Genomic DNA, 24,383 nt, shown 5'->3' on the forward strand with positions numbered 1-24,383 from the left:
TGCTATTATGTACAGTCTCAGAAGCAGAGATGAAAAGTGGGTGTGTGTTTTGTGCTTAGTTGGATGTGATCATCGCTGACCTGGACGGCGGCACGGTGACAATCCCCGAGTGTGTGCACATCTCCCTGCTGCCTGAACCGCTCCTTCAGCAGACACAGACCGCGCTCTCCATGGTAAGAACACTGAACACGCCCACAACAAACACACACACACACACACACACACACACACTACTACTGAGCACTGGGAAATCTCATTAACATCCAGTGGGCGTTTTCTACCAAAAAATGATTTTTTTTTTTGCCTATTCAGAACATTTTTCTGTGGGAAAATCATTGTTTTTATCATTTCTGTAAATATTTCATTTATTTTGCAATTGAAACGGAAAGTTTGTGTTTTTTTGTGTGTTTTTATTTTAAATGCTTACATGGCAAATGGTTGATAGACTGCACTTGTATACTTATATATACTATCCTCTTATCAGCAACTTAAAGCGCTTTTAAATGGGAGCCATTCACCCATTCACACACACATTCATACCAAGGTTATTATCATTAACTAAAACTAACAAAATAACAAAAACTAGATGTGAAATAACATTTTAGTTAACTGAAATAAAAAAAAAAAGTGTCTCAGCGTACGACCAGTACATGTGCACATTAAGTGTCCAAAACATTCACTGTATTAATGAAGTCAAGTATTTTATTGTTAATTAACTGCAATAATGAGCCACAGAGCTGCAGTACCTACGACTAGTGCTGGACAATCCAATTTGTTGATGCGTTTATTTTGAGTTGGTTCATCTAAATGAATCTCGCCCCTGACAAATACCTCATATTACAAAAAACACTAATACTTAAAGTAATTCAAATCTTCAAAGAATAAAAACTAAACTCAATGAATAAACCCGATTAAAAAAAGAATTAAAACTAAACTGAGTTGAAAAAGTGAAAATGAAATAAAAAATCCCAAATTATTATAACCTTGGTTCACACAGCACTTTTTCCTACACGTTGCACTTTTCTACCGTACACACACATTCTCACACTGATGATGCATCAGGGGCAATTTGTGGTTCTGTATCTCACCCAAGCACAATTTGAAAAGTTAATTGGAGCAGTTGGGAATCGAACCGCCGACCTGCTGATTACTGTATGACCCGCTGTACCTCCTGAGCCACAGCTGCCACCACCTACTGCGGTGTATTCTGCCAGCTCAGCCGTAGCCATATCGGTTTCAGGCTTCATAGTAAAGAATGTCCTATCAAGTGTTGTCCCTGCACTGCACTGCTCTGTTGTTTTCCTATCAAGCACTTGAAACGATGCCAGCTCATATCAAGCACTTGACTGCGTCCTGCAGCTTCAGCCCCTTCCAGTATCTCAGAGCCAGCCCATTCTCAGAAATACCTTTTTATCTTTTTAAGTGTGTAAACAAATGATTTCCCAGCTTGCTTATTACTCCATTGATCTATGTGTGAATTTGCTTTCCTGCTTCCCTTTGGTGGAGCTGTTTACTGTGTATATGTTTCAGTACAATTATGGGATGGGACACTTTTAAACAGTGGGTTCTTTTTGTTACTCATTTTATTGAATATCTTGTATATGTAGATAACAACAGAGCTTTTGCAGGAAATAGTCCCCAGTTTATGATAAGATGCCCAGTCACATAATTCATTGGAGGGACTATAAAATATTATGATTACAGTCACATTCAAAACAATATGATTAATAATTATTTAGTCACACAATAGTGGGCTTGTCGGCAGTCTGGTCAGAGTTTATTGCTGTCTCAGATACACCCTGACATCTGCTCAATGGTGGGAGCTGACTCTCTTATTTATTCACTGCTCTGCCAGCTCACGTGCTGCATGAGAAACTAGTAGTGATGACACTGTTTGTAAATGACTTCAAGTGTTTTTACAGCTATAGACATCATCTATAAAAAATATTTCCACCCTTGTTAAATTTTATTCTTTTACTGGTTTTAAAGATTGGGTGTGATCAAGATGTTTCCATCCTGATTAACTGTAAAAACTCTTTTCTCCGAGCCTAAACAGAAACAGTATTAAAGCTTCTGATATCGCATAAAGTTTTTTCAAAATGTATTCAGTATAAAGGCCGTTAATCCCTCTGAAACTGTATGAAACTGGTTGTTTCTGGTTGGTTGCTCGGGGTCAGTTGTGGGAAAATCCTTTTAATGCCTGTTAGGATGCCTAAGTTAGTCATGCCCTCCTGGATAGTCTGCTCTGTTTGTGATTGCAGTCACGTGTAAAACACCATGATTCATTTTATTTGGTTTTTGTTTGTGTGTAAAATGACAGATGAGTGTCGTGTCTGAAGCTTGGCACAAACCAGAGGACAGTTTTCCCTCTGCTGGTAACGCAGGGCTGGAGTCTCTGCAGCTGTGATGTCACTGAGGCAGAGGTTAGCATGTGTTTATTTGGGCATGGCCGGAGTTGGCGTTCACTTCTCTGTCTCAGCTCAGAGATGCCCAGTGTGTTTGGATGATGCCTGGATTTTCAAACTGGACGTGCTCTTCCCACGAACTCTTGCAGTATTTATAATATTTGATCCTGAGATCTTTTCTAATCTTACATGCATTGTCCTGATTTTCTTACTTCAACAGTCTAGATACAGTCATGTCTACAGCAGCCAAACCATTATACAGTATATTACATTTAAACTGCACAGCAGGACTGCAGAATTCATCTTTCCATAATTAATTGTCTTAGTCTTTAGAGAGTGCAATGCAGTTAGAAAAGGAGGTTAACATAAAATGCATCAGTACAGCATTAATTTAAACTGACTACACATGCTGTAAAATAATACATTAATCAGGATCTCTGCAACTGGTCTTGAACCCACAGCTGTGGATGCTGCTGGAGAGAATGACAGAGCAGACAGAGTATTCAATTAAAATTCAAAGAGGTACAGTTAGACAAAGTTTCATCAAGCAAAGGTCCAGTGAAATGATGAAAATTACCATTATAAAATAATAGTAATACTTTCTGTGTGTAATGATAACTATTTGTTCTTGTAGCATTTCAAGGAAGATAAGAGCTGTAATAAGGACCGACTAATAACGGGTTTTGAAAAATTATGATAAAGTGCTTTATTTTACAAAATGAAATAAAAAGTGTAGCTAGTAAACCAACAGTCTCATCTCACATCTCAGCTGCTGAGCAGCTTTATCACGTCCTTGTCTCTGTCTCTCCCTCTTCTATCCCACTGATTTCTTCGATGTCGTCCCTCTCCGTGTGTGTATCTCACTCACTGACTCAAGTCACAGTGATTGGCTGAGTAGCATCACGTGACCGTTAACGTTAGGAAAGCTGCGCTGGTTAAAATAGAAACGCTCCGTCAAAATTTAATGATTCCCCAATAATTTATAGGTTACACGCCCGGGTGTGGATAGGACGGTGTCTTGGTCCAGATCTGGACCGTGGCCTGTCAGTGACCTCTGTTTTAGTGACATTTCCACATGTGTGAATGAGTTTGAATAAGCTTTTAGTTGTTCTCATGTTCTAAGCTTTTCTCTCAGTCCATAAACCAACTTTCTTTACGACTGAAAAATACATCAGCGTTGCTTGGTCGTGTGGTTTGGGAAGAATTTGTGCAGTAAAAGTGAACTTTTTGAAATTCCTCTTTTAAAAGGATCATGAACCTATTGACAATACCCGGTTCATCCACTTTAATATGAACACTGCTGTGCATGACATCATGTCTGACCGTCCTCAGGGTAAAATGACTTCTCCTCTCATCCCATCCACCTGCAACCCGCTTCTCTACCTTATTCATCACTCCTCTTCCTCTATCCCTCTGTCTGCCTTATCTTCCAAAACATAGGCACGAGATCTAGCCACAATACTTTCTGCACAACTTCTTCATTCGCTTCTTTTATCTCTGCATTCAATTATATCCTTTTAATTGTTTTATTATCTTATGTTTTTATCTATGGTGAAGACAGTTCAACATGTTTTCCAAGTATATAGACCATAGATGACTGCGAGTTAATTATGTTCCCTGCATTTTATAATTGCATCATGTCAGAGAGGGATGACAGTAATTAGACTATATTATTCAGTTCCAAGCTAAATTAAATCACTCCTCATTTTGCTGCTGAGTGATCTTCCAGACATAGTTTTAGAGCTGCTGTCCCATTAAAAATGTAACATTAAAATGTGTTGATTTCTACAATCCTGACAGCAGCTTTTGTGTTTGTACAAGCAGATGTGCGTCACAGTGTCCTCGAGCAAGACACTGAACTGTGACTTATTTACTGGGGCATCTGCTAAATGCCTAAGAGGACAAGGCTAAAAAAAAACAAACAGGTCTAATAAAAGAATTTATTGGGAAATCTAAGGATCATCCTCCCTTGTGTTTGGTGTTTGGGACTGTTTCTGTCTCTGGCTGCTCTGTGTGCTTTATGACTTCTAACCTGGAGACTCTTGTGTGTTGTAATCATTGTTCTGTGTTGATGGAAGTAAGGAAATGAGTCACAGAAGTTCACTGGGTTATGGGTCTATGTCCTCGGTCAACACAGATTTATAAACGAGACACAAGAAGAGATAATTGCGGACATTAGAAAACTGATCAGGGGGTTTGTGTAGGGAAAGGAAGGAGCTGGTTTGAGTGAGAGCTGTGGGAACGAAGATGCTGTAGATTGTCGGGCAGCAACCGTGAACCAGGGCTTAGCTGCTCTGCTCTCCTTACAGTCAGCTGAATGGATATTCATGTAATGGCCCTGAGACCAAAGCCTGTTTCTAAGGGTTGAGCGATTATTAGACCTGGATGTGTTGCAGCTGCAACTGTTTCTGTCTGAATGATTTTGTTTTCCTTAAAGCCAGAAAAAAGCTCAATCTGTCAATGAGAAAACTGACTCCATTAACTACAATTCCATTCAACAGAGACAAGCAACAGTAGAAGGGTTGGGAGATGTAGTCTGCAGTGTTTGATGGTGGTTTCCTGTTGTTGTAGGTTTTGGATCCAGAGCTGGAAGTGGCTGATCATGCCTTCCCCCCAATGTCCACGCAACCGTCTTCACCTAAGATCCAGGTAAGAGAAACACATTTGAGAATTTCTTCAGGTTTGGTGCAAACATTCCTGTGGAGTCAAGACGTCGCAAAACGTGCACAATTTAACACAAATGTGTAATAGGATAAAATGATGAAGTGATGACATGTTATATCCAAACGGTCCACGGTGGTGTCTGTGTCTGTGTGTGTGTGTGTGTGTGTGTGTGTGTGTGTGTGTGTGTGTGTGTGTGTGTGTGTGTGTGTGTGTGTGTGTGTGTGTGTGTTGATCCATAAAAAGATATATTTGTGGTTTTAAGAACCAAAACGCTCTGAGCCTGTCTTCTGATTGGCTGACTGTTTTCTGAGTGATCTAATAAAATATAGCAGATTTCACGTAAAATCTTAAAGGAACCAAATCCTGCAGGGTTGGATGGTGGGTCCAGGTGGGCCGGGCTTCTTTGTTGTGACATCACAAAGCTCCAGAAGTCCTGACGGCTGGGTTTAAGGCTCAGTGTCTGAAGACAGGCTGTGTGCATTTCTCTGTGGACTGAGCGCTTTGATACTTTCACAGTGTATGGACCTCTAACTCGACTGTTGTGTTTGTTTTTGTTTCAGGATAAGGAGATTCGAGGAGTCTTTCTGTGGCTGTTCGCTCGGCTCTTTCAGGGCTATCGCTGGTGTTTACACATCATTCGCATTCACCCCGAACCAGTGATCCGCTTCCACAAGGTACAGGAAGAAACCACAACTGTGAAATGATACTGCATCTAACACTGCAGACCAATCAGATGTGTATTTTTTCATAAAACAATGTTCAGATCAGATCACACACACAAGCACACATAAGAATTGCGTGCGGTCAGATCAGATTAGTGCTAATGTGTGTTTCCACAGGCCGCCTTCCTGGGTCAGAGGGCGCTGTCGGAGGACGACTTCCTCATGAAGGTGTTGGACGGCATGGCGTTTGCAGGTTTCGTGTCAGAGAGGGGGCCTCCCTACAGAGCCACCGACCTGTTTGATGACGTGAGTCTGTCAGCACAATATGCACCACTTGACTTTTTTTTTTGTTTGTTGTTGAACACATACGTTACTTTGACTGTTATATCTGCCAACTGTCATTCCTAACAGGCAGAACAACTTAGCACTAGTGATTGGCTGCCTATCACGCTGACCAGTGTCTCATAGTTGTGACAGATCATTTGTGAACCATGAATAAACTTTACTAACATTAGCAATTTATCTGAAAATATATCTTTTTTTTAAATCATAATAATAAAATAAATCTTTTATTAGTTTTTTTGCACATTGTTGCCACCGAAATGTTGATCAGCAAAAGAGTGTAAAACCATCAGCATGAGTCTTTATCACGTCATCTGTGTGCATGTATGTTTGTGCACAAGATGCCATCAAAATATGGGCCTGCTTAATATTATCCGCTTTCTACAGCAGGTGCCTGAACACTATTTTTTTATCTCAGTTTGTAAAAGGTTTGAGAAAGATTTTCTCCGTCACTGTTGATCTGGTGGCAGCTGAACGTAACTGACTCAGATATGAAGAAAGATGCATCTGAGGTGACTTTACCTCTGTGTGCTGTGTTCACAGCTGGTAGCCAATGAGGTGGAGCGGATACGACAAGAGGAGACCTGTCCACAGAAAGTCATGAACCATGTGAAGGAGCTGGCCGAGCAGCTCTTCAAAAACGTACGCTGACACAAGTTTCTCCCTCTTTAACTTTCCTGCCCTGTTTCTGTCTCTGACTTATCCCTCTCTCTCATAACTTTGTCAACTTTCTTTCTTGTCACGTCAGTTTGTCCCTCCTCTCTTCTCTACGTTTACCAGTGATTCTCTTGTGTTTCCCTTCTTCCAGGAGAATCCGTACCCCGCGGTGGCGATGCACAAGGTCCAGCGACCGTCTGAAAAAAGCCAGACCACTACACAGAATCAGACGTCCTTCCCTGTGTTGGACGACGTCGCGGTGCAGCTCTTCGTCGACCACGCCGCCGCCAAGCTCAAGACCGCGCCTCCCGTCGTCAAGGCGGAGTTCAAGAGCATGGTGCCATCCGGGCCCCCGCTGGGTGAGCTGGGGAGGAGACTGAGGGGATGACACTGTGTTTTTAGTGCTGTTCTTAGCATGTGAAAAAGTCTTTTAAGAAAACTCACTGGGAAGAGACGAGACTGAGTAAAATTATGAGGACTGCGGTTGTAAAGGATGGTGTTGGTGTTGGTAAGACACAAAGTGGGAAACACTAACTCTAGAGTTTAGCTGTAAGGTGGGTGTAGGTGTCGGGTTCGATAACTGCTCGGTAAAACTGTTACACCAAGTTGATCTTCTTTCCTTTCACCTCAAACTTCCTGTGTGAACTTTTGACTCAGACAATCTGTCTCACAGTGTGAGTTTAATGGGGTTGAGCTCGGTGCTGCAGTGATGAATGAGTGTCTGATTACCTTCCTCTGCTCATCACCGCAGGAGACTTCGTGGACAGAAACGGCAACGTGATGGCGAATAGCGCTCGCAGGCTGGAAGTGGTCAGGAACTGCATCACGTACATCTTTGAGAATAAGATGCTGGAGGCAAAGAAGGTGAGTGTGATGCATCTCTGCAGGGCGAGAGGAGTTTCATACAGTTCGATGAATTCTGTCAAGAAATGCTGCCTAAACAGAAAGATCTACTCCCTTTGTAGCTCTGGCCTTTTGAATGTCTTGTCCCCTGAATACTCACTGTATGTTTTGCTGTTTGTTTAATTCTCTGATTTTTGAAGTGGCTGTGTATGTGATTGTTTTTCTGTCTCTTTTGTCCAGTTGATGCCAGCTGTACTGCGGGCGCTGAAGGGTCGGGCAGCCAGGGTTTGTTTGACCCAGGAGCTCAATCAGCATGTCCTACAGAACCGAGCTGTGCTGGATGACCAGCAGTTCGACTACATCGTCCGCATGATGAACTGCACCTTACAGGTAAACCCTGAAAACGCTACAACACCTCGGCTGGTAGAGTGAAAGCACACACTGAGCTGCACCTCATTACACTTTCATGGGAGATTGAATCACGGAGCGAGGCATATTCTGTGTCCTAATTCCACACGACATATGAACTGGATACACTGTACTACATACTAACATTACAGTATGTTGGTTTTGCTCTTAGTGTGCAAGAAATCAACTTTATCATTTTCACATATCAAACTGCAACTTCAAAATACTAGTGCCAGTTGAGCTACTCAAAGTAGATGGATCAAAGTCCAAATAAAGATGAAATTACATTATAAAATTGGTTTTTTTTTCTTCTTCATCATACAAATGTGCTCTGTAAACTACAAATCATAAATCAGTATCATAGAGGGACAAACTTAGATTTAATGTCCTCTGTGCATACACTAGTGAGCATGTCATATTTTATTTCTCTACATAGACACACACTTTCTTTGCACGTTTGTTGCATGAAGTGCTAATGGTTAATGTTTTATCACTGCAGTGCCATGACGACTGAGCTCAGACAGACAGAGGCTAAGGAGCATTTTTGATGCTTCTGAATTTACTTGTTTCTTCCTTTTTAATCATTAAAAAAATACATTTTTGAAAATGGCTTCGGTAATTTCAGCTGACCTTCAATTATGTTGAAGGAGAAATAATAGAAGTAGTTTTTAGATCTTGTTTAAAGATTCCTGATGTTAGAATATTTATGGTTTAAGGACGCTTCGTGCAGAAGTCTGCAAACAGAATTTTAAGCACATACAATGCAATGAATAGTTCATATGTTCAATATTAGATGCATTTCTGTCGTATGGTTTGCAAGTTTCCATATCATTAGAAGTGCTTCAGGTCTGATGTGACGTGTTTCTATCTGTTTCTGTTCAGGACTGTTCACATATGGACGAACACGGCATTGCAGCCGCCCTGCTTCCACTGGTCACAGCCTTCTGCAGAGTAAGTTCATATCCAGCATCAGCAAAGTCATTTCATGTTCCACAAATAATTCAGCTTTACCAGCTAAGAGCCTCACAAAGCCAGCACCTATCTTCATACTGTACATCACACTTCACTGAGTGAGAGGAGGTTTGAGTGAGAACCGTCCGAGGTTGGTGCGATGTCCTTCATGCCGTCTGTCACTGGGCTCTTCCGTTTTGTCTCTTCAATGAAAATCTTTCCTCGTCTTTGGCAGAAACTGGGCGCAGGCATCACTCAGTTTGCCTACAGCTGCGTGCAGGAGCACATGGTGTGGACCAACATGCAGTTCTGGGAGGCCATGTTCTACAGCGACGTCCAGAACCACATCAGGGCTCTGTACCTGGAGACAGAGGACGGTGATCAGCAGAAGAACCTGGTGAGCGTTCACGCTGCACTCAGCTGTCCGGTATGATACCGCAGTGTGCAAGGAAATTACCATTGGTCATTAATGACCCTCCTTTGATGCGTCCTCAGGAGCAGCAGGACGGGTCGGGGGGCGGACGAGAGGTCAGCGCGCTGGAGCTGGCGTCGGAGCAGAACAGACTGTGGCCGACGCTGAGCAAGGAAATGCAGACGGAGCGCGTGCAGAAGGAGGAGAGCACGGTGTTCAGTCAGGCCATCCACTACGCCAACAGGATGAGCTACCTGCTGCTGCCGCTGGACACCAGCAAGAACCGCCTGCTGAGGAGCTCGGGCATCGGAGACGTGGAGAGTGTGAGCAACAGCTACGTCACTAACAGGTACAAACAGCTGTCGGCCTTCGTACAGGGCTCACTATTCCACACAGTATTGATTGTGATTTTCTAACGTAGGTTGGTGAGAATTTAAAAACTTAAATGTTGAAAGCAGGTGGTTTTCTTGTCTTGTAGTATTGCAGGCAGCATGGCGGAGAGCTACGACACAGAGAGCGGCTTCGAAGATGCCGAGAGCTCAGACGTGGCCAACTCTGTGGTGCGCTTCATTAACCGCTTCGTAGACAAAGTGTGTAACGAGAGCGGCGTGACCAATGAGCACCTTAAGGCTCTCCACACCATGATACCAGGTACAGAAGCACCAAGACACCGCAGAGAGCATCACGCCAGACCTCGCAGTGGAATCTGTCATCTCTGTTCTACATCTTCATCCTTTCTTCTTCTTCCCTGCAGATATCGTTCAGATGCACATCGAGACGTTAGACGCAGTCCACAGGGAGAGTAAGAGGCTGCCTCCAATCCAAAAGGTAACCAATTCCTATTTTTACGTCCCACTGGACAAAGGCCATGCAGAGCCCCAGCCTGCCCCGCCCACTCCCCTCTCCACCAATCCCTACAGCTCAGGCTCACAGTATCACGGCAGGTACGTCTGTCCGGCAGAGACAGAACCGTGTGACTCACAGCACGCCTGAGCAGTGCATGCTGGGTGATTCCTGTCCCTTGTTGTGCTGTCCGGTCTCCGAGGCTCAGTGGAGCTGCAGACCTGAGTGCCTTCAGTCTGAAGGGTGCCGTGTGTGCAGTGTGTTCGAGAGGGGTGGTGGCGATACTGAGCATGACGTGACGTGTTTTGTCATTTCACTAAAGACTTTGTGACTGAAACATCTGCTCAGCCTCCAGTAGTAACGCAACTCACTGTGTCAGTGTCCTGTCAGCAAGTAAACATCCTGAGCATTTAAGGATCAGGCCCAAGTAGCGGAAATGTGGTCAATAATTTATGGCTATTGGGGTTCCACCAGTTCAGTGCCCACAGAGGAAACTCTCCCCTCTTTCTGCTGCGTGGCGGCAGCTGGAATGTGGACATATGTGGCATTAGGTGTTGTGCAACAGATTATGAAGCAGGTTACCAAAGTTGTAATTCATTTCCTCTCAGAGGTGGAGTTCCTTAGGAAGCTTCCCGGGCCTCACTGGGGAACAGGAAGTGCTGTAAGGGGACAGAGGACAAAGACAAAGCTTCATACTTCAGTCTGTTCATATTTAGAAAAGCTCAGCAGCACAGTGAGGCCTCTCTGTTTGAAAGTGAGAGTCCTTTAATCAAGACAGCCCTTTTATTTTTCAAGATATATGAAATTGCAAAAAAACACCCACATGAATATTATTACAGAAACAACATTAATATCTTTCTTCTTTGTATTATTGTCTTGTTTATAGCATCACCTGTGCTGATGTGGCTGATGTGCTTGTTCTGAAACAATAACACAATCATTTCAACATCATCCCTTTTTTTGTGTGTGTCTCCATCATGCAGCTCATGTAACCAGTAACTCAGCATGGTGGATTTTGATGAGTGGAGTTTTGATTGTTAAAGATTTCTGGTTGTTTGCTCTCAGATATCATCAGATGTCCTGCGGGCTTGTATCTGTCAGTTTAACTCGATGGTTTTAAATGTGGCTGTTAGATGAATAATAGCAACAAGATTCTCTGCAACATTCAGGATTCGTTTAGTGTATAATTCACATAACAGGGAATGTCGTGCAGTTTAGAGAAGACTTGTGACCCCTTAATACAAAGCCAAGTCTTGTTGTGACCCGTCATCACAGACTGCAAGAGTTCAGCAGATCAGGATGATTTTCTCTTTTCAGTTTCATTTGAATCATTTTGTTGTCTGTGTAGCAGATTTTAGTTTTTACCTACATTACAGATTTCCTACAGTAGTAAGACATTCACAACTCCTTGACAACCATTGTTTAGAGGATATTAAAGAGGGAGAGAAATGATCCTGATACATTTCTTAGCATGACTATGTTTACTAATTTTCACCAAACTCTTAATGTGGAAATATTTAGATTAAGAATCGCCCAAGTCTTTCATTTTTGAAAGTTCACAAAAACATGTCTCTGTTTTTAGGTCATTATCTCTCATACATGTAGGGAAACCTGAATCTGTGAAGTGGCAGTTTGTAACAGCAGGATGAGATTCACCTTCTCTAACCAAACCTTTCTGCATGAAATTAAAAGAAAGGAAGAAGCTCTTCAATCTTAAAATTCTGTTATAGATACTAGTCTAATTCTAGGAATTCTCCATTTTCACTTCCTGATAAATTTTATCTTCCCTCCACTGCTGCACCACTAATGTTCCTCCTTGTCGTCCTCTCTTGTTTTTGTGTCCGCGCAGCCCAAGTTGCTGACGCCGACTCTGTTGCCGGGTGAGGAGCTGGTGATGGACGGCATGCGCGTCCACCTGATTCCCGACGGCCGCGAGGAGGCCACGGGGGTGATGGGAGGTCCGCCGCTGCTCCCCGCTGAGGGTGCCATCTTCCTCACCACCTACCGACTCATCTTCAAGGGCACGCCTACAGACCCACTGGGTGAGATATGAAACTAACACACACACACACGTTATGTTGGTAGGCATGGGTGAGATCTGAGAGTCGTCTAAACCCAGCTCTTTGGCTTCCTCCTGCAGTGGGGGAGCAGGTGGTCACTCGCTCGTTCCCTATAGCCTCTCTCACCAAGGAGAAGAGGATCTCAGTCAGTTTACCCATGGACCAGTTTGTCCAGGAGGGGCTGCAGCTACGATCCTGCACCTTCCAGGTACTCTCACACTCTCAACTCCATCGTAAACAACACGTCCCTCTCACTGTTCTCTCCTCTGACTTCACCGTTTCTTTGTCCGACTGCAGCTGATGAAGATCGCGTTTGATGAGGAGGTTGCGTCAGACCTGGCCGAGGTTTTCAGGAAGCACATGCACAAGCTGCGTTATCCCCAGCATGTCCAGGGCACGTTTGCCTTCACTGTGGGTCAGAGTGGGAAGATGGTGGTGGAGCACAAGACCAAGGACAAGAACCAGTCGCTCAAGTAAGGAATCTGTGTAGAACGAATGAATTTGTCAGGGCACGAAATGTTTTGATGCAGGAGAAACGAAAGACATGAGAACACCAAGAAACCATCCATCAGCAACAGAAGCACTGTTACTATCAAGCAAATGACAGGCTATTAAATCACTCCTAACCTTTGACTCCATCACATCCTGCAGGTTGAGCACAGAGCGCTCATTCACTCCCAGCAGGGTGACACAGATGATACTTCACAAATTTCCTGCAGGCTCAAAGCTGTTAAGCTCATATTTGCCCTACTTACCTAAGTCACTAATATGTACCTCATGCTCAGGACTATTACCCCATGTTTCACGATGCCAAAGGTCAGATGAAGTTACAGTGGATTGTGCGACCCAGGAGGTAAAGCCAAGGGCCCGTTCACATCCAGAATGTGCGGAGCTGTTTCAGACATGACGTAGCAGATATCATCAGTCATGAGGCTCAGCTGAACTGGTGCAGTAATTAAGTGAACAAACAGAAATAAAAATGAGTTGAAAATGTAAATCTTTATGTTTAAGGAGGAAACAGCCCACAGTTACTCATTTGCAAAGTACAGACCATGAAGTGGGACTGGCGGGGTCGCACAGTTTGAGATTGGGCAGGGTGCTAGCTCAAACACCAGCTACGTTTATAGCAGAATAAGAAGAGAAATCAGGTTGTCAGTTAAACGGTGCCTTGATGAATTTTCTTCCAAACAAACAAAACCTTCTGTTTACATTCAGTGTTAGTCAGTGTGAGTGCTCGAGGTCTAATGTGTATTTCCCCTCATCGTGCATTGTTTACATCCACGTTGCCAACCAGCATGCTTCTTCTTCTTCACTGCCTTTGTTGGCTCATTGCTTCACCAAATAAGTCTTAACACAAGAACAACAGAACAGGGACCTACTCATAAAAACAGTGTTCTGTAGCAGGACTAGTGGCCAGACACCACACAGGGCTCCTTTAAGGCTCATTACCTGCCAAAACACATTGTATTTTAATGTGTTTTCGTCCCCTCAGAAGATCAGATCTGGTCCAGTGACTCACCAGTTACTGCATCCGACAAATTAATGCATAACACCACCAAAACCTGCAACAAGTCGTTTTTGTACAGACTAAACAAATGACATAACATGTTAAAAGCTAGCTGGACAGAGCAGAAGCAGGTCTGGATCAGGAGTGGCGTTTGTTCCAAAGCTTTTCCTTTTATATAATTGAGGTGCGTGGCCGTGTTGTCACCTCTGTCACGGCTCAGTGCATCAGGCTTTGAGTGTGAAAACGGAGAGAGTGAGTAGAAAATTGAATTCCATCGGCTGCGACTCGTCACATTTCCTGTTGAGACGTTTTATCTTTTCAGTATCAACTTCTAGAATCACTGTGCTGTGACTGATGATGGAGAATTGGTTGGAGCTCTCACAGCAACATCATGGAAGAATTTATGAATATGATGCGTTAAGAAAACATCGTCCTCTGTTCTTCCCTTTTTGTTTTTAAACCATCATTTGAGCGAAAGTGAAATCTTTTAGCCTCGTTATTTAGCGTTTAATTTTAAAAAGTAAATTCATGTCCTGTTAGATCCAGAATGTGACTTCAAGTTTTTATTTCCTGGCGTACCTGTGATGTGTTTTTGTTGCTGGTAAGAGTTTCACAAGTTTTAGTTTCCTGTCCCTGTCCTTTTTAATTCAAAGTCTCCTCTTTATTCAAAGTCTTAGCAACCAACTTTGAGTCCCCTCCTGACCACACACACACACACACACACTTTTCCCTGCTTTCTCTTCTGGAGAATGAAAGGAGCATGGGAGAAACCTTTGAATAATTCATAAGTGGAAAATGTGACAGCTGGTTTATCAGCCCTGTTGTTTCCATCTCTGCACTGTGTGTGTGTGTGTGTGTGTGTGTTTGTGAGAGAGAGAGAGTGTGTGTGTGTGTGTGTGTGTGTGTGTGGTGTGTGTGTGTGTGTGTGTGTGTGTGTGTGTGTGTGTGTGTGTGTGTGTGTGTGTTTGCTAAAAAACCTCCTTTCAGACATTAATTCTGACTCTGGCCCTGTGGCACGTCAACCAGCAACACCCCATTGAATTCGATTATGCACTGAGACGAACACTGAGTCGAATCAGCTCATTGTGAGCTGGAGTCGGAGACTGCTGCAAATCTAAAAGCACGTTTGGGTGCTAAAAGACCCAACAGGAAGTGGACGTCAAACGACTCTGAATGGGACGTGCAGTTGAATCAGCGCTGTGATGTATTTAAAAAGGTTCAACTCATCTTCCTCCTCCTCCTCCCTCCTTCCGCCTTGTCTCTTTCAGGACTCTTTCCAAGAACCTGGTGAAGAGTGCCAAACGGACCATAGGTCGGCAGTATGTGACCAGGAAGAAGTATTCTCCGCCCACCTGGGAGAACAGGAGCAGCTTGCAGTCAGAGCTGGATGAGGATGAAATCTCAGGTGATCACAGTGGAAGATTTAAAAGGACCAGCGGCCATTTTTCACATTGTTGTGTGTCGTTCAAGTCTTTCAACTTTGACACTTTAACTGACTGATGTGTTCATAAAATGACAGTTCAACTCTTTTCAGTTTTTATAGCTGACACTTCAACTGTCATCAGGGCTTTTACATATGAAATTTCAACTAGTTTTGCCACTTACACATCAAGTGACATTTCAGCTGCTCTCATCTTTTACTTTGAAATTTCATTTGCTTTCATCTCTCTCTCTTCAGCTTAACATGTCAACTCATATTATTCAAATGACAGTTCCTTTCAGGGCCCACACTGCAACTGATGCTTTCAGTCTTATTCTTTTAACTGAGAGTTCATCAGCGGTTCATCAGTGATCACACTCCAAATGACTTCTCACCACTTCATTCAATGCAAAGACTTCAGACACTTTACTGACACTTTATTCACTTCAATCAGTGTTTACACTTGAGCTGACACACTGACACACTGACACTTGAGCTTCTCTCAGTACTCCCATTTCACCTGGCATTTCATCAGTATCATTATCAGTATTTGGTTCTGACTGCCACTTTAATTTCAGCTGCTTCAGTGTGGGAACACATACATTTTCTTAAGGATATGTTTGGAAGGTCAGGGAACTTGAAGGAAATGTACATGATTATCTCTCTCCAGAAAAGTAGCAAAAAGTAACTCCACCTTAAGACTTAATAAATGAAAATACCATTACCATATTAGTTGTGGAGAGGAAATTCCCTATTTTTTAAAGGTCCCATGTGTCCATGTGTAGTTTGATTATAAAGCAGGTCTAGGTTCTATATTAATACTGTGAAAGTATCAAAGCGCTCAGTCCACAGAGAAATGCACACAGCCTGTATTCAGAAACTGAGCTTTAAAACCAGCCGTCACGACTTCTGTAACTTTGTGATGTCACAACAAAGTAGTAACTGCCAATCAGAAGAGAGAGGCCCAGAGCCTCCTCTCTTCTGATTGGCTCACTGACCTGTTGTTACTAGAGCTCCAAAGAGAAACCTGAGAGAGGAGATGTAAAACTACATTGAGATGGTTTTTGGTTCTTAAAACCACAAATATATCTTCTTATTGAACACTTCAAATAAAACACAGGAGGGGAGAAAAATGTGAGACTTGAAATGAGGACTGTGCTGTGATCTTTGCTGTATGTCTCCATAGTCTCAGAGGAGGTGGACCAGAGCTCCCTCACCCTCTCCTCCACCATCCGTTCATCTGACAGACAGACCATGAGTAACGTGGTGGAGCGGGCCTGTTGTCGCGACTACCAGCGTCTGGGTCTGGGCACGCTCAGTAACAGCCTGACACGCTCCAAGAACGAGCCCTTCAGGATTTCAACTGTTAACCGCATGTACACCGTCTGCAGGAGGTGAGAGACCACAGGGAGTCACACATACATGAGGGAGGGAATGTATATGGATTGTATCTCTTCACTGCTGAATACTCTGTGTATGTGTGTGTCACAGCTACCCCGGCCTGCTGATAGTGCCTCAGAGCATCCCGGACACGACCATCCAGAGAATCTGCCGCTGCTACCGACAAAACCGCTTCCCTGTGGTTTGCTGGAGGAATTCGAGAACCAAGGCTGTCCTTCTGCGCTCCGCAGGCCTCCACGCTAAGGGTGTCGTGGGCTTCTTCAAGTCCCCCAACGCCCCCACTGCAGGTAAGAAACAAAAATCTGTTTTAGGCCTCAAGCTGATGATTATTATAACTTTGAACCTTTATATAAGCAGAGGATGATGCTGCTACAGTATGTTCTGTTTTTGAGAATGTCTCGCTCCATGTCCACTAATTTTCTCACAAGTTCTTTAACACAAGTAGCAGGAAGTACAGTTGTCATGACAACAATGTGATCCTGTGAACCTAGTGATCAGGATATTAGATGGAAAAGATGCATGAAGTGAAGAGATAAGAGCTCAGGGAGTGAACAAGAGCCACAATCTTTTGCAGCTCATACGCCACAAAAATTTACCTGTGACAAAAAGCATTATGGTTACCTGAAACATGAAGGTTCATTCACGTGTTTCTTCTCTCTGCAGTGCCCTCCCAGGCAGACTCCACCAGTCTGGAGCAGGAGAAATACCTGCAGGCCATCATCAGCTCCATGCCTACATACAGTGAGAGCAGCGGCAGGAACACACTCAGTGGCTTCACCTCCACACATATGAGCACCTCCGGTGGGTGGAGTAACACACTGTTCACTTGGTCCGTCACGCCAGAATCCCTGCCCCAAGGGTGCTCCGTCAGTGACATCATAAAACGTGAAACTTTCTTGTGTTCACAGACTCGTCAGACAAGCTGAGGCAGCCCAAGATCGGCGCTCTGATGAAACAGGTGATGGGCACCAAGGAGGATGTTCCTGGAACCTTCAGCAGAGGAGGTGAGAGACTTCTGTGTGGCCACATGCCGCTCCTGTAGCTTCTCTGTCAGCATCACATAGTTCCTCACAGTCCTGCTTTCAAAACAACACGTGAGAATTGTGTTTGAAGTCTGAAATTTGTTTCTGAAACTGGGACTGGACCAGGAGGATGAAATAGTCATCCATCCCCTGTAGCTCATGTTTAAGATCTGCGTGTGTGTGTGTGTGTGTGTGTGTGTGTGTGGTGTGTGTGTGTGTGAGTGTGTGTGTGTGTGTGTGTGTGTGTGTGTGTGTGTGTGTGTGTGTGTGTGTGTGTGTGTGTGTGTGTGTGTGTGTGTGTGTGTGTGTGTGTGTGTGTGTGTGTGTGTGTGTGTGTGTGTGTGTGTGTGTGTGTGTGTGTGAGACCATCTTCCATTGTGTGGCGTTGTTGGTTAACGGGTCATCTCTGTCATTTGACCTCAGCTCTGGGTCAAAGGGCGAAAGTCATCTCCCTCTCTCAGCCCAAAGTGTCTGGCAAGGCCAGGAACCCTCCTAGAGGTACAGTAGGCCCCGCCCCTCCCCCACTCCTTTCCCTCCACTCCTGTCTAACCAATCAGATCTCTTTAACAGTAGCATCAGTGTGTTTGGCGTCGTCCCTGGTAGTGTGCTGTCTCTGCAGACTAATGGTCTGTTGTTCTGCTGTGTGTGCATGCTGCTGCTGCAGCTCTGATGTCTGACGTCTGTTTCCTGTTTGATTCTTTTCTCTGTTGAATGTCAACAACAGTCAGAGTTTCATCATCATGTAGCTGTCACTCAGCTCCATGTAGCAGCCTGGACTGTGTAGTTCAATCATTTCTGCCTGTGTTTACCAGCATGGCTGTTACTAGCTGTGGACGTTCAACACATCCGTGTGTTTTAAAGGTTAATTCCAGTTTATTATGTTGGAAGGATTCTTTAATGGCTGATTAACCTGGAGAAAACTTCCACATGAGGTTTGATTCAGTCATGTCATGACTGAAAAAAAACAACTTTTTCTCCATGTGTATGTGTGTGTATTGCAGGTAAATGGGGCAGTATCCGAGGCAGCGGGCGTCTAAGTGCCTACAACCCAGACGTGGGGACGCGTCTGGCTGGAAAAGAGTCTCCGCAGCCCAACGGAGGGCCAAGTGAGGCGCTGTTCCTACGCCAGCAGAAGGCCTACCTCTACATCATTGGAGACAAGGCCCAGCTCAAGGTGATCAACGATACATAATACACTGCCAGCCGAGTTTGTCGGAAAGGACACACACAATGTCACCACATGCAGTTACAGAGCAAACACACACACACACAGACAGACACAGGAGAGAGAGAGTGAGCTGCTAGCTGCCGGGAAAAGTGGTAAAACGGATCCATCACGTCCCAGGTTGGTGCTCATGTGAACCTGGGAGTGAATGCCGATTAAACCCTTTTCCATAGAGTCAAAAGCCTGATGTTAGCGGATCTTAGTGGGTTTTTTGACCAGTGGAAAAGCGGCTTCATAAAACCTCACATGTAAAGGGCATAAGAATTGAACAGGATTAGGATCAGGATGAATTAATCATTAACTGACTGGTGAAATGACTCTGACTTTGTTGTGCTCAGGGAGGGAAGCAGGACTCGTTCCAGCAGTGGGAGGTGGTTCCCATCGAGGTGTGTGACGTGCGGCAGGTGAAGAACAGCTTTAAGAAGCTGATGAAAGCCTGCGTGCCGAGCTCCCTGACCTCCGACCCCAACATGACTTTCCTTCGATGCCTGGAGGAGTCGGAGTGGATGGCTCTGGTCAGTGCTGACTGGTTTACTGTCGCAGCTCATTTAGTAATACTGGTGGGCTGTTTGTTCTGACTGTGTGTGTGTGTGTTTGTGTGTGTGTGTGTGTCCAGCTGCACAGGGTGCTGCAGGTATCTGTCCTGGTGGTGGAACTTCTGAACACAGGCTCGTCGGTCATGGTCAGCCTGGAGGACGGCTGGGACGTCACGACTCAGGTTTGACTGACACCCAGACACTGGACTGCTGCGACCTGTTCTCTGAGCGAGGCTGAGTGTGACGTGCTCTCTGTGTGCAGGTGGTGTCCCTGGTGCAGCTGCTGTCCGACCCCTACTACAGAACCTTTGACGGCTTCCGGCTGCTGGTGGAGAAGGAGTGGCTGTCGTTCGGCCACAGGTTCAGCCACCGCGGAGCTCAGACGCTGGGCAGCCAGAACAGCGGCTTCACCCCCGTCTTCCTGCAGTTCCTGGACTGCGTGCACCAGGTCCAAAGATCCCGTTACTTTAACCCGCAGTGTTGTGATACTGTGATGCTTACAGGACGATCAGAGGGCAACATCTCAAATATCTTTCGTGCTTTAGTGCTACAATGCAAATTATACATTTCTGAACATCTAAGGCCACGACCACACTACTACGTTTTCATTTTAGAACAGGGTTTTAAAACTTAAACAATCTCTGTCCAACCTGAAAACACATATCTCATGACTATTCACGTACACTGGACAAGAGCAAGTATAAACAGGAAGTAGACTGTCTACTCTGCAGTTGATTAGTTGCACAAAATACTATGAATGAGGAACAGCAGAGACAGTTGAAGCGTTAAAATGCAGAATTTAACTGAACAACAGCTGTTAGCAAAAACAGCAAGGTCAGTAACACTTGTAATTCATTATCATGTTTTCACCACTGGTAGTCGAGGCTGATGAGAACCAGTCAGGGAGCGACTGCGGGCGTCCACGTCATCATTTCATTGTTTCAAAGGTCTCAGTTTCTGTCCTTCCAGACGACAACACAACCCCAGAGTTTTCAAACTAAAACGCTGCAGCAGCGTTTCCCAAAGTCTCTGTTTTTGGGGCTTGAAAACTCCTAAGAATAAATAACAGCAGGAAGCAAGAAGTTTGTGCTCCACAAGATTTCTGAAAAGTGACCAACACACTTCAAACAAAATGTAACAGGAATTCAGTTCTTCTTCCTCTTACCATACGTGTTTAAAATGCTCAGTCAGTGTTAGCCTATAAGTCTGACTGTACTTCCTGTTTGGCTAATCAGTGATGTCGTCACACGCAGGATGTATGGTTTCATTTCACTTTAGTTCCCTGTGCCAGTTCTGTCTGTGACACTTCTGTCAGTCTTCTGTCAGACGCATCAGATGACAGTGATGTGGTTGCTTCCTCAGCCTCTTCCAGTCAAACAAATGTAAATGAATGAACACTAGAGGAAGAGAATGAGGATGCATCTAACAGAGCTGAAGATGAATGTGAATCACGTGTAGCTGAAGTCACAGAGAGTGAAATCAGATCAGATCTAAATCTATTTATCAGACATCAGGTTGAATAAACTAGAAAACTATAAATAAACTACGTCTGGGTCTGTGTGGTCTGTCTGTCCCACAGGTTTTAGTGTTTTCATACCAGAAACATAAAAGTGTCGGTGCTGTAGTCCTGACCTGTGTGTCTGCCCCTCCACCCTCAGATCCACCTCCAGTTCCCCATGGAGTTTGAGTTCAGTCAGTACTACCTGAAGTTCTTGGCGTACCACTACGTGTCCAACCGCTTCCGCACCTTCCTGCTCGACTCCGACTACGAGCGCATAGAGCTGGGTAAGAACGCGACAGTTACACCAAGTCGTAGTCATACTTACAGTTTCTGTTGTTCTGACAAGCTGTGTGTGTGTGTGTGTGTGTGTGTAGGAGTGCTTTATGAGGAGAAAGGAGAGAGGAAAAGCCCTCAGGTGTGTAAGTCTGTGTGGGACTACATCGACAGACTCAACAAGAAAACACCCGTCTTCTACAACTACATGTTCTCTCCTGAGGATGACGAGGTGAGCCGTCCTGCACAGACGCCCAACAGGATCCTGGGATATGTGAAACTTTATCTGTTCAGTCAGGGCAGCGAACTGAGAAACTTTCCGACATGAAATAAGAGACACAGACTACAGTAGCTGGACAAAGAAGAAACCGAATTCGGCATTAAAGCAGTTTGTGTGTTCCAGGTGCTGCGGCCGTACACCTTCGTCTCCAACCTGAAGGTGTGGGACTTCTACATGGAGGAGACTCTGTCCGAGGGGGCGTCCTACGACTGGGAGACGAGGGGACGGCAGGAGCGCGTGGCAGAGGAGATGGGGGAGAAACCCGACACCAGCGGGCCCAAGTCGCAGCGGCGCATCGTGTGGCCGTGTTACGACAGCCTGAGCAAGGTGGTGCCCGACGCCATCACCAAGCTGCTGCAGGACCTGCAGAGTCTGGAGGCCGAGCTCGGCCAAACGTCAGAGAAGTGGAAGGATACGTGGGATAAAATCAAGACCGCGCAGAGGACGGAGACCAAACTGGAGAGCAAGGTGAGAGAGTGGTTAAATGTTTCTTCAGCTGAAAAATCTTTTTTTTTCTAGAACTACACAGAATTAAAGGAAACTTTCAGTTGAAGTGATGCATTCATGTGCAATCTGTTGGGAAATTTCCCTTATTCTAAACTGAAACTTATCTGATCAGAAGGTAGATTGTAAATGTAACAAAATAGTGCTTCACTGAAGTCTTGATTCTGGAGCACTGACCACCACAAACGGACTGTCAGCTAGAGAGAAACACTGTCCTGTTTGGTCAGAGTTTCCCAGTTGCATTTACCAGTAAAGCCATTAGCTGGGTTTCGAGCTGTAGTCACACTCGTCATGATAATGCGATTTTGGCGGCTGTGGCTCAGGAGGCAGAGTGGGTAGTCCACTGGTCAGAAGGTCTGTGGTTCAATCCCCAGTTCCTTTCCTTCTGTCCACGCGTCGTGTGTTTGGGCAAGATACTGAGCCCTGTGCCTCTGATGGCGGTTCCATCAGTGTGTGAATGTGTGAGTGAATGGGTGAATGTGGCAGCTGTTGTAAAGCACTTTGAGTGGTTGAAAAAGTTTTTTGAAAAGAAGTGTCCATATCAAACGGCTGCGACTTTTTAAGTATCACAGAGCAGAAGCTTTTAGTTTTTACAGAATCAGTTCAGTGACGACTAATGACAGTTGACATGTTTACCTTGATACACAGCGAGGGAGGAGATCTGCCTGTTGAGGCTGATTATTTGTGCCTCAGACCCCAGCAACTTACACTTTTAAGACTTTGGACTGGCAGTGAATCTGTGACAGGTTGTCGAGTCACATGAAAAGATGTAGATACTGACATCTAATGGTGATACAGTAGAATGCAGCTTAAAAGACACCACACTTGTTTTTATTCACAAATCAGGAAGGTTTTCAGCTGTAGTGACTCTTTCTTAAAGCAAACTGAAGGTAGCCACTGTTTTGTTTTTCATTTTTCTTCATTAGAGTAAGTAAAGTAAAAGTTGTGCATGTGAGTTTGTTGACGTGTAACATGTTACACTGGACAATGTCTGTTTTTGCTGTTGATGTTGAGGTTTAGCGGCATGGTGATGCAGGTAAAAGATCGCAGTGTGTTTTAAAGGTGAGGCTGATTCTACCAGCTGCAGATACGTCTGTGTCTGTGGAGCAGATTCCCACTCACTGATCGTCCTCTTGGTCTTCGGACCGTCTCTCCTCCCTCCGCAGCCGTCGTTCTCCAGCTCCCTGCTGATGTCGTCCAACCTGAGCCACCAGCGGCGTTCTCAGGGCGTCTATCTGCAGGAGAGCGGCGTGGGATCCTCCATCAACCTGGCGCTGGACTGCGAGGCCAGCGCCACCTCCACGCCTGTAGCCGGTCGGCCGAGCACCAGCACCCTCTACAGCCAGTTCCAGAGCACCGAGAGCGAGAACAGGTGCGTACCGGCCTCCACTGATGCTTCCTGGGAGGAGTTGTAGTGTTTTTAAACGACCCACCCTGCTGAAATGTCTTTGTTTTTACCTTTTCCCTTCAGGAGTTTTGAAGGCATCCTGTTCAAGAAAGGGGCATTGTTGAAACCATGGAAACCTCGGTGGTTTGTGCTGGACAAGACCAAACATCAGGTAAGAGGAGGTGAAAATGAAAATGAACTTTAGTGACCTCCGAGCTGAATTGAGTTTTTATGAATGAGAAGTTTGTAGGTGAACCCTCTGTGGTGTGACTGGTTCGTCTCTAACGATGTGTCCCTGTCCCCAGCTGAGATACTACGAGAGCAGGCAGGATAAGGAGTGTAAAGGCGTGATCGAGCTGGCTGACGTGGAGTCCGTCACTCCAGGAACTCCTGCCATGGGAGCACCCAAAAACATCGAGGAGAAAGCCTTCTTTGATGTGAGTCACTCTGAGCCGTGCTCTGTCACTGTGTTCACATCATGTCAGCGGAGGGAGAGTGACTTCACACATTATTCCAGGACAGTGATCTCCACGAGTACACTTTAAGTCACAACAGATGAATGGGAGTGAAGCCAAATTGTGTTTGTAGAGACTCATGAAGGAGACTCTGAAGCAGAACCAGATACAAACGGTATATTTTCATTTTGATGCTGCTCCTGGTTGACCACGAGGTGTTTCCAGATACAAAATCTCTCCAGCGTGTTCTGGGTTTCCAGTGAACAAGACCCTCAGATACTTACTGTAAACGCCTTCACCTGGGGCAGCAGCTCACTCCCGGCTCATTTTCCAGTACAGAGCCACGGCCTCAGACTTGGCAGTGCTGATTCTCATGCTGGCTGTTTCACATTCTCATGCAGGCCACACGCCTGCCATAGTTTCACATATATAACTGCATATAAGAGATGCTTGCAACACACACACTCACTCTGACCAGCTGATTGTCTCTGAAGTGCTGCTTGTTTCTCAGGGTGACAATAGAACTGTGTGTGAGATATATTCCTTTTAACAGAGAGTGCCCAAATTACAAAAACAGGACACCTGGATACTAAATGTTTGTGTGTGTCAACATCAGTTCACACGA

The 24,383-nt window shown here is 44.9% G+C and overlaps 1 protein-coding gene across 5 annotated transcripts in view; it reads left to right on the plus strand.

Moving 5' to 3' along the window:
* The window catches only part of sbf1 (SET binding factor 1), a 66,711-nt gene that overhangs the window by 37,603 nt on the left and 4,725 nt on the right, over window positions 1-24,383 (plus strand). For 4 of the 5 annotated variants that reach the window (XM_056367081.1, XM_056367082.1, XM_056367084.1 and 1 more), the window contains 32 exons: window positions 60-173; window positions 4,977-5,054; window positions 5,630-5,743; window positions 5,909-6,037; window positions 6,617-6,715; window positions 6,882-7,089; window positions 7,482-7,594; window positions 7,814-7,963; window positions 8,864-8,932; window positions 9,168-9,329; window positions 9,428-9,693; window positions 9,823-9,995; window positions 10,099-10,172; window positions 12,037-12,229; window positions 12,328-12,455; window positions 12,545-12,720; window positions 15,023-15,159; window positions 16,361-16,568; window positions 16,666-16,862; window positions 17,239-17,376; window positions 17,484-17,579; window positions 18,021-18,095; window positions 18,599-18,771; window positions 19,161-19,337; window positions 19,439-19,540; window positions 19,621-19,806; window positions 21,017-21,143; window positions 21,234-21,364; window positions 21,536-21,880; window positions 23,083-23,288; window positions 23,388-23,475; window positions 23,609-23,740. In XM_056367081.1, coding sequence (XP_056223056.1) covers window positions 60-173; window positions 4,977-5,054; window positions 5,630-5,743; window positions 5,909-6,037; window positions 6,617-6,715; window positions 6,882-7,089; window positions 7,482-7,594; window positions 7,814-7,963; window positions 8,864-8,932; window positions 9,168-9,329; window positions 9,428-9,693; window positions 9,823-9,995; window positions 10,099-10,172; window positions 12,037-12,229; window positions 12,328-12,455; window positions 12,545-12,720; window positions 15,023-15,159; window positions 16,361-16,568; window positions 16,666-16,862; window positions 17,239-17,376; window positions 17,484-17,579; window positions 18,021-18,095; window positions 18,599-18,771; window positions 19,161-19,337; window positions 19,439-19,540; window positions 19,621-19,806; window positions 21,017-21,143; window positions 21,234-21,364; window positions 21,536-21,880; window positions 23,083-23,288; window positions 23,388-23,475; window positions 23,609-23,740 — 4,764 coding nt within the window. The remainder of the gene's footprint in view (window positions 1-59; window positions 174-4,976; window positions 5,055-5,629; window positions 5,744-5,908; window positions 6,038-6,616; window positions 6,716-6,881; window positions 7,090-7,481; window positions 7,595-7,813; window positions 7,964-8,863; window positions 8,933-9,167; window positions 9,330-9,427; window positions 9,694-9,822; window positions 9,996-10,098; window positions 10,173-12,036; window positions 12,230-12,327; window positions 12,456-12,544; window positions 12,721-15,022; window positions 15,160-16,360; window positions 16,569-16,665; window positions 16,863-17,238; window positions 17,377-17,483; window positions 17,580-18,020; window positions 18,096-18,598; window positions 18,772-19,160; window positions 19,338-19,438; window positions 19,541-19,620; window positions 19,807-21,016; window positions 21,144-21,233; window positions 21,365-21,535; window positions 21,881-23,082; window positions 23,289-23,387; window positions 23,476-23,608; window positions 23,741-24,383) is intronic. The other variant, XM_056367083.1, reaches the window with a different exon arrangement.

The sequence above is a fragment of the Seriola aureovittata genome, chromosome 22 (assembly GCF_021018895.1).
Source record: "Seriola aureovittata isolate HTS-2021-v1 ecotype China chromosome 22, ASM2101889v1, whole genome shotgun sequence".
Taxonomy (NCBI): domain Eukaryota; kingdom Metazoa; phylum Chordata; class Actinopteri; order Carangiformes; family Carangidae; genus Seriola; species Seriola aureovittata.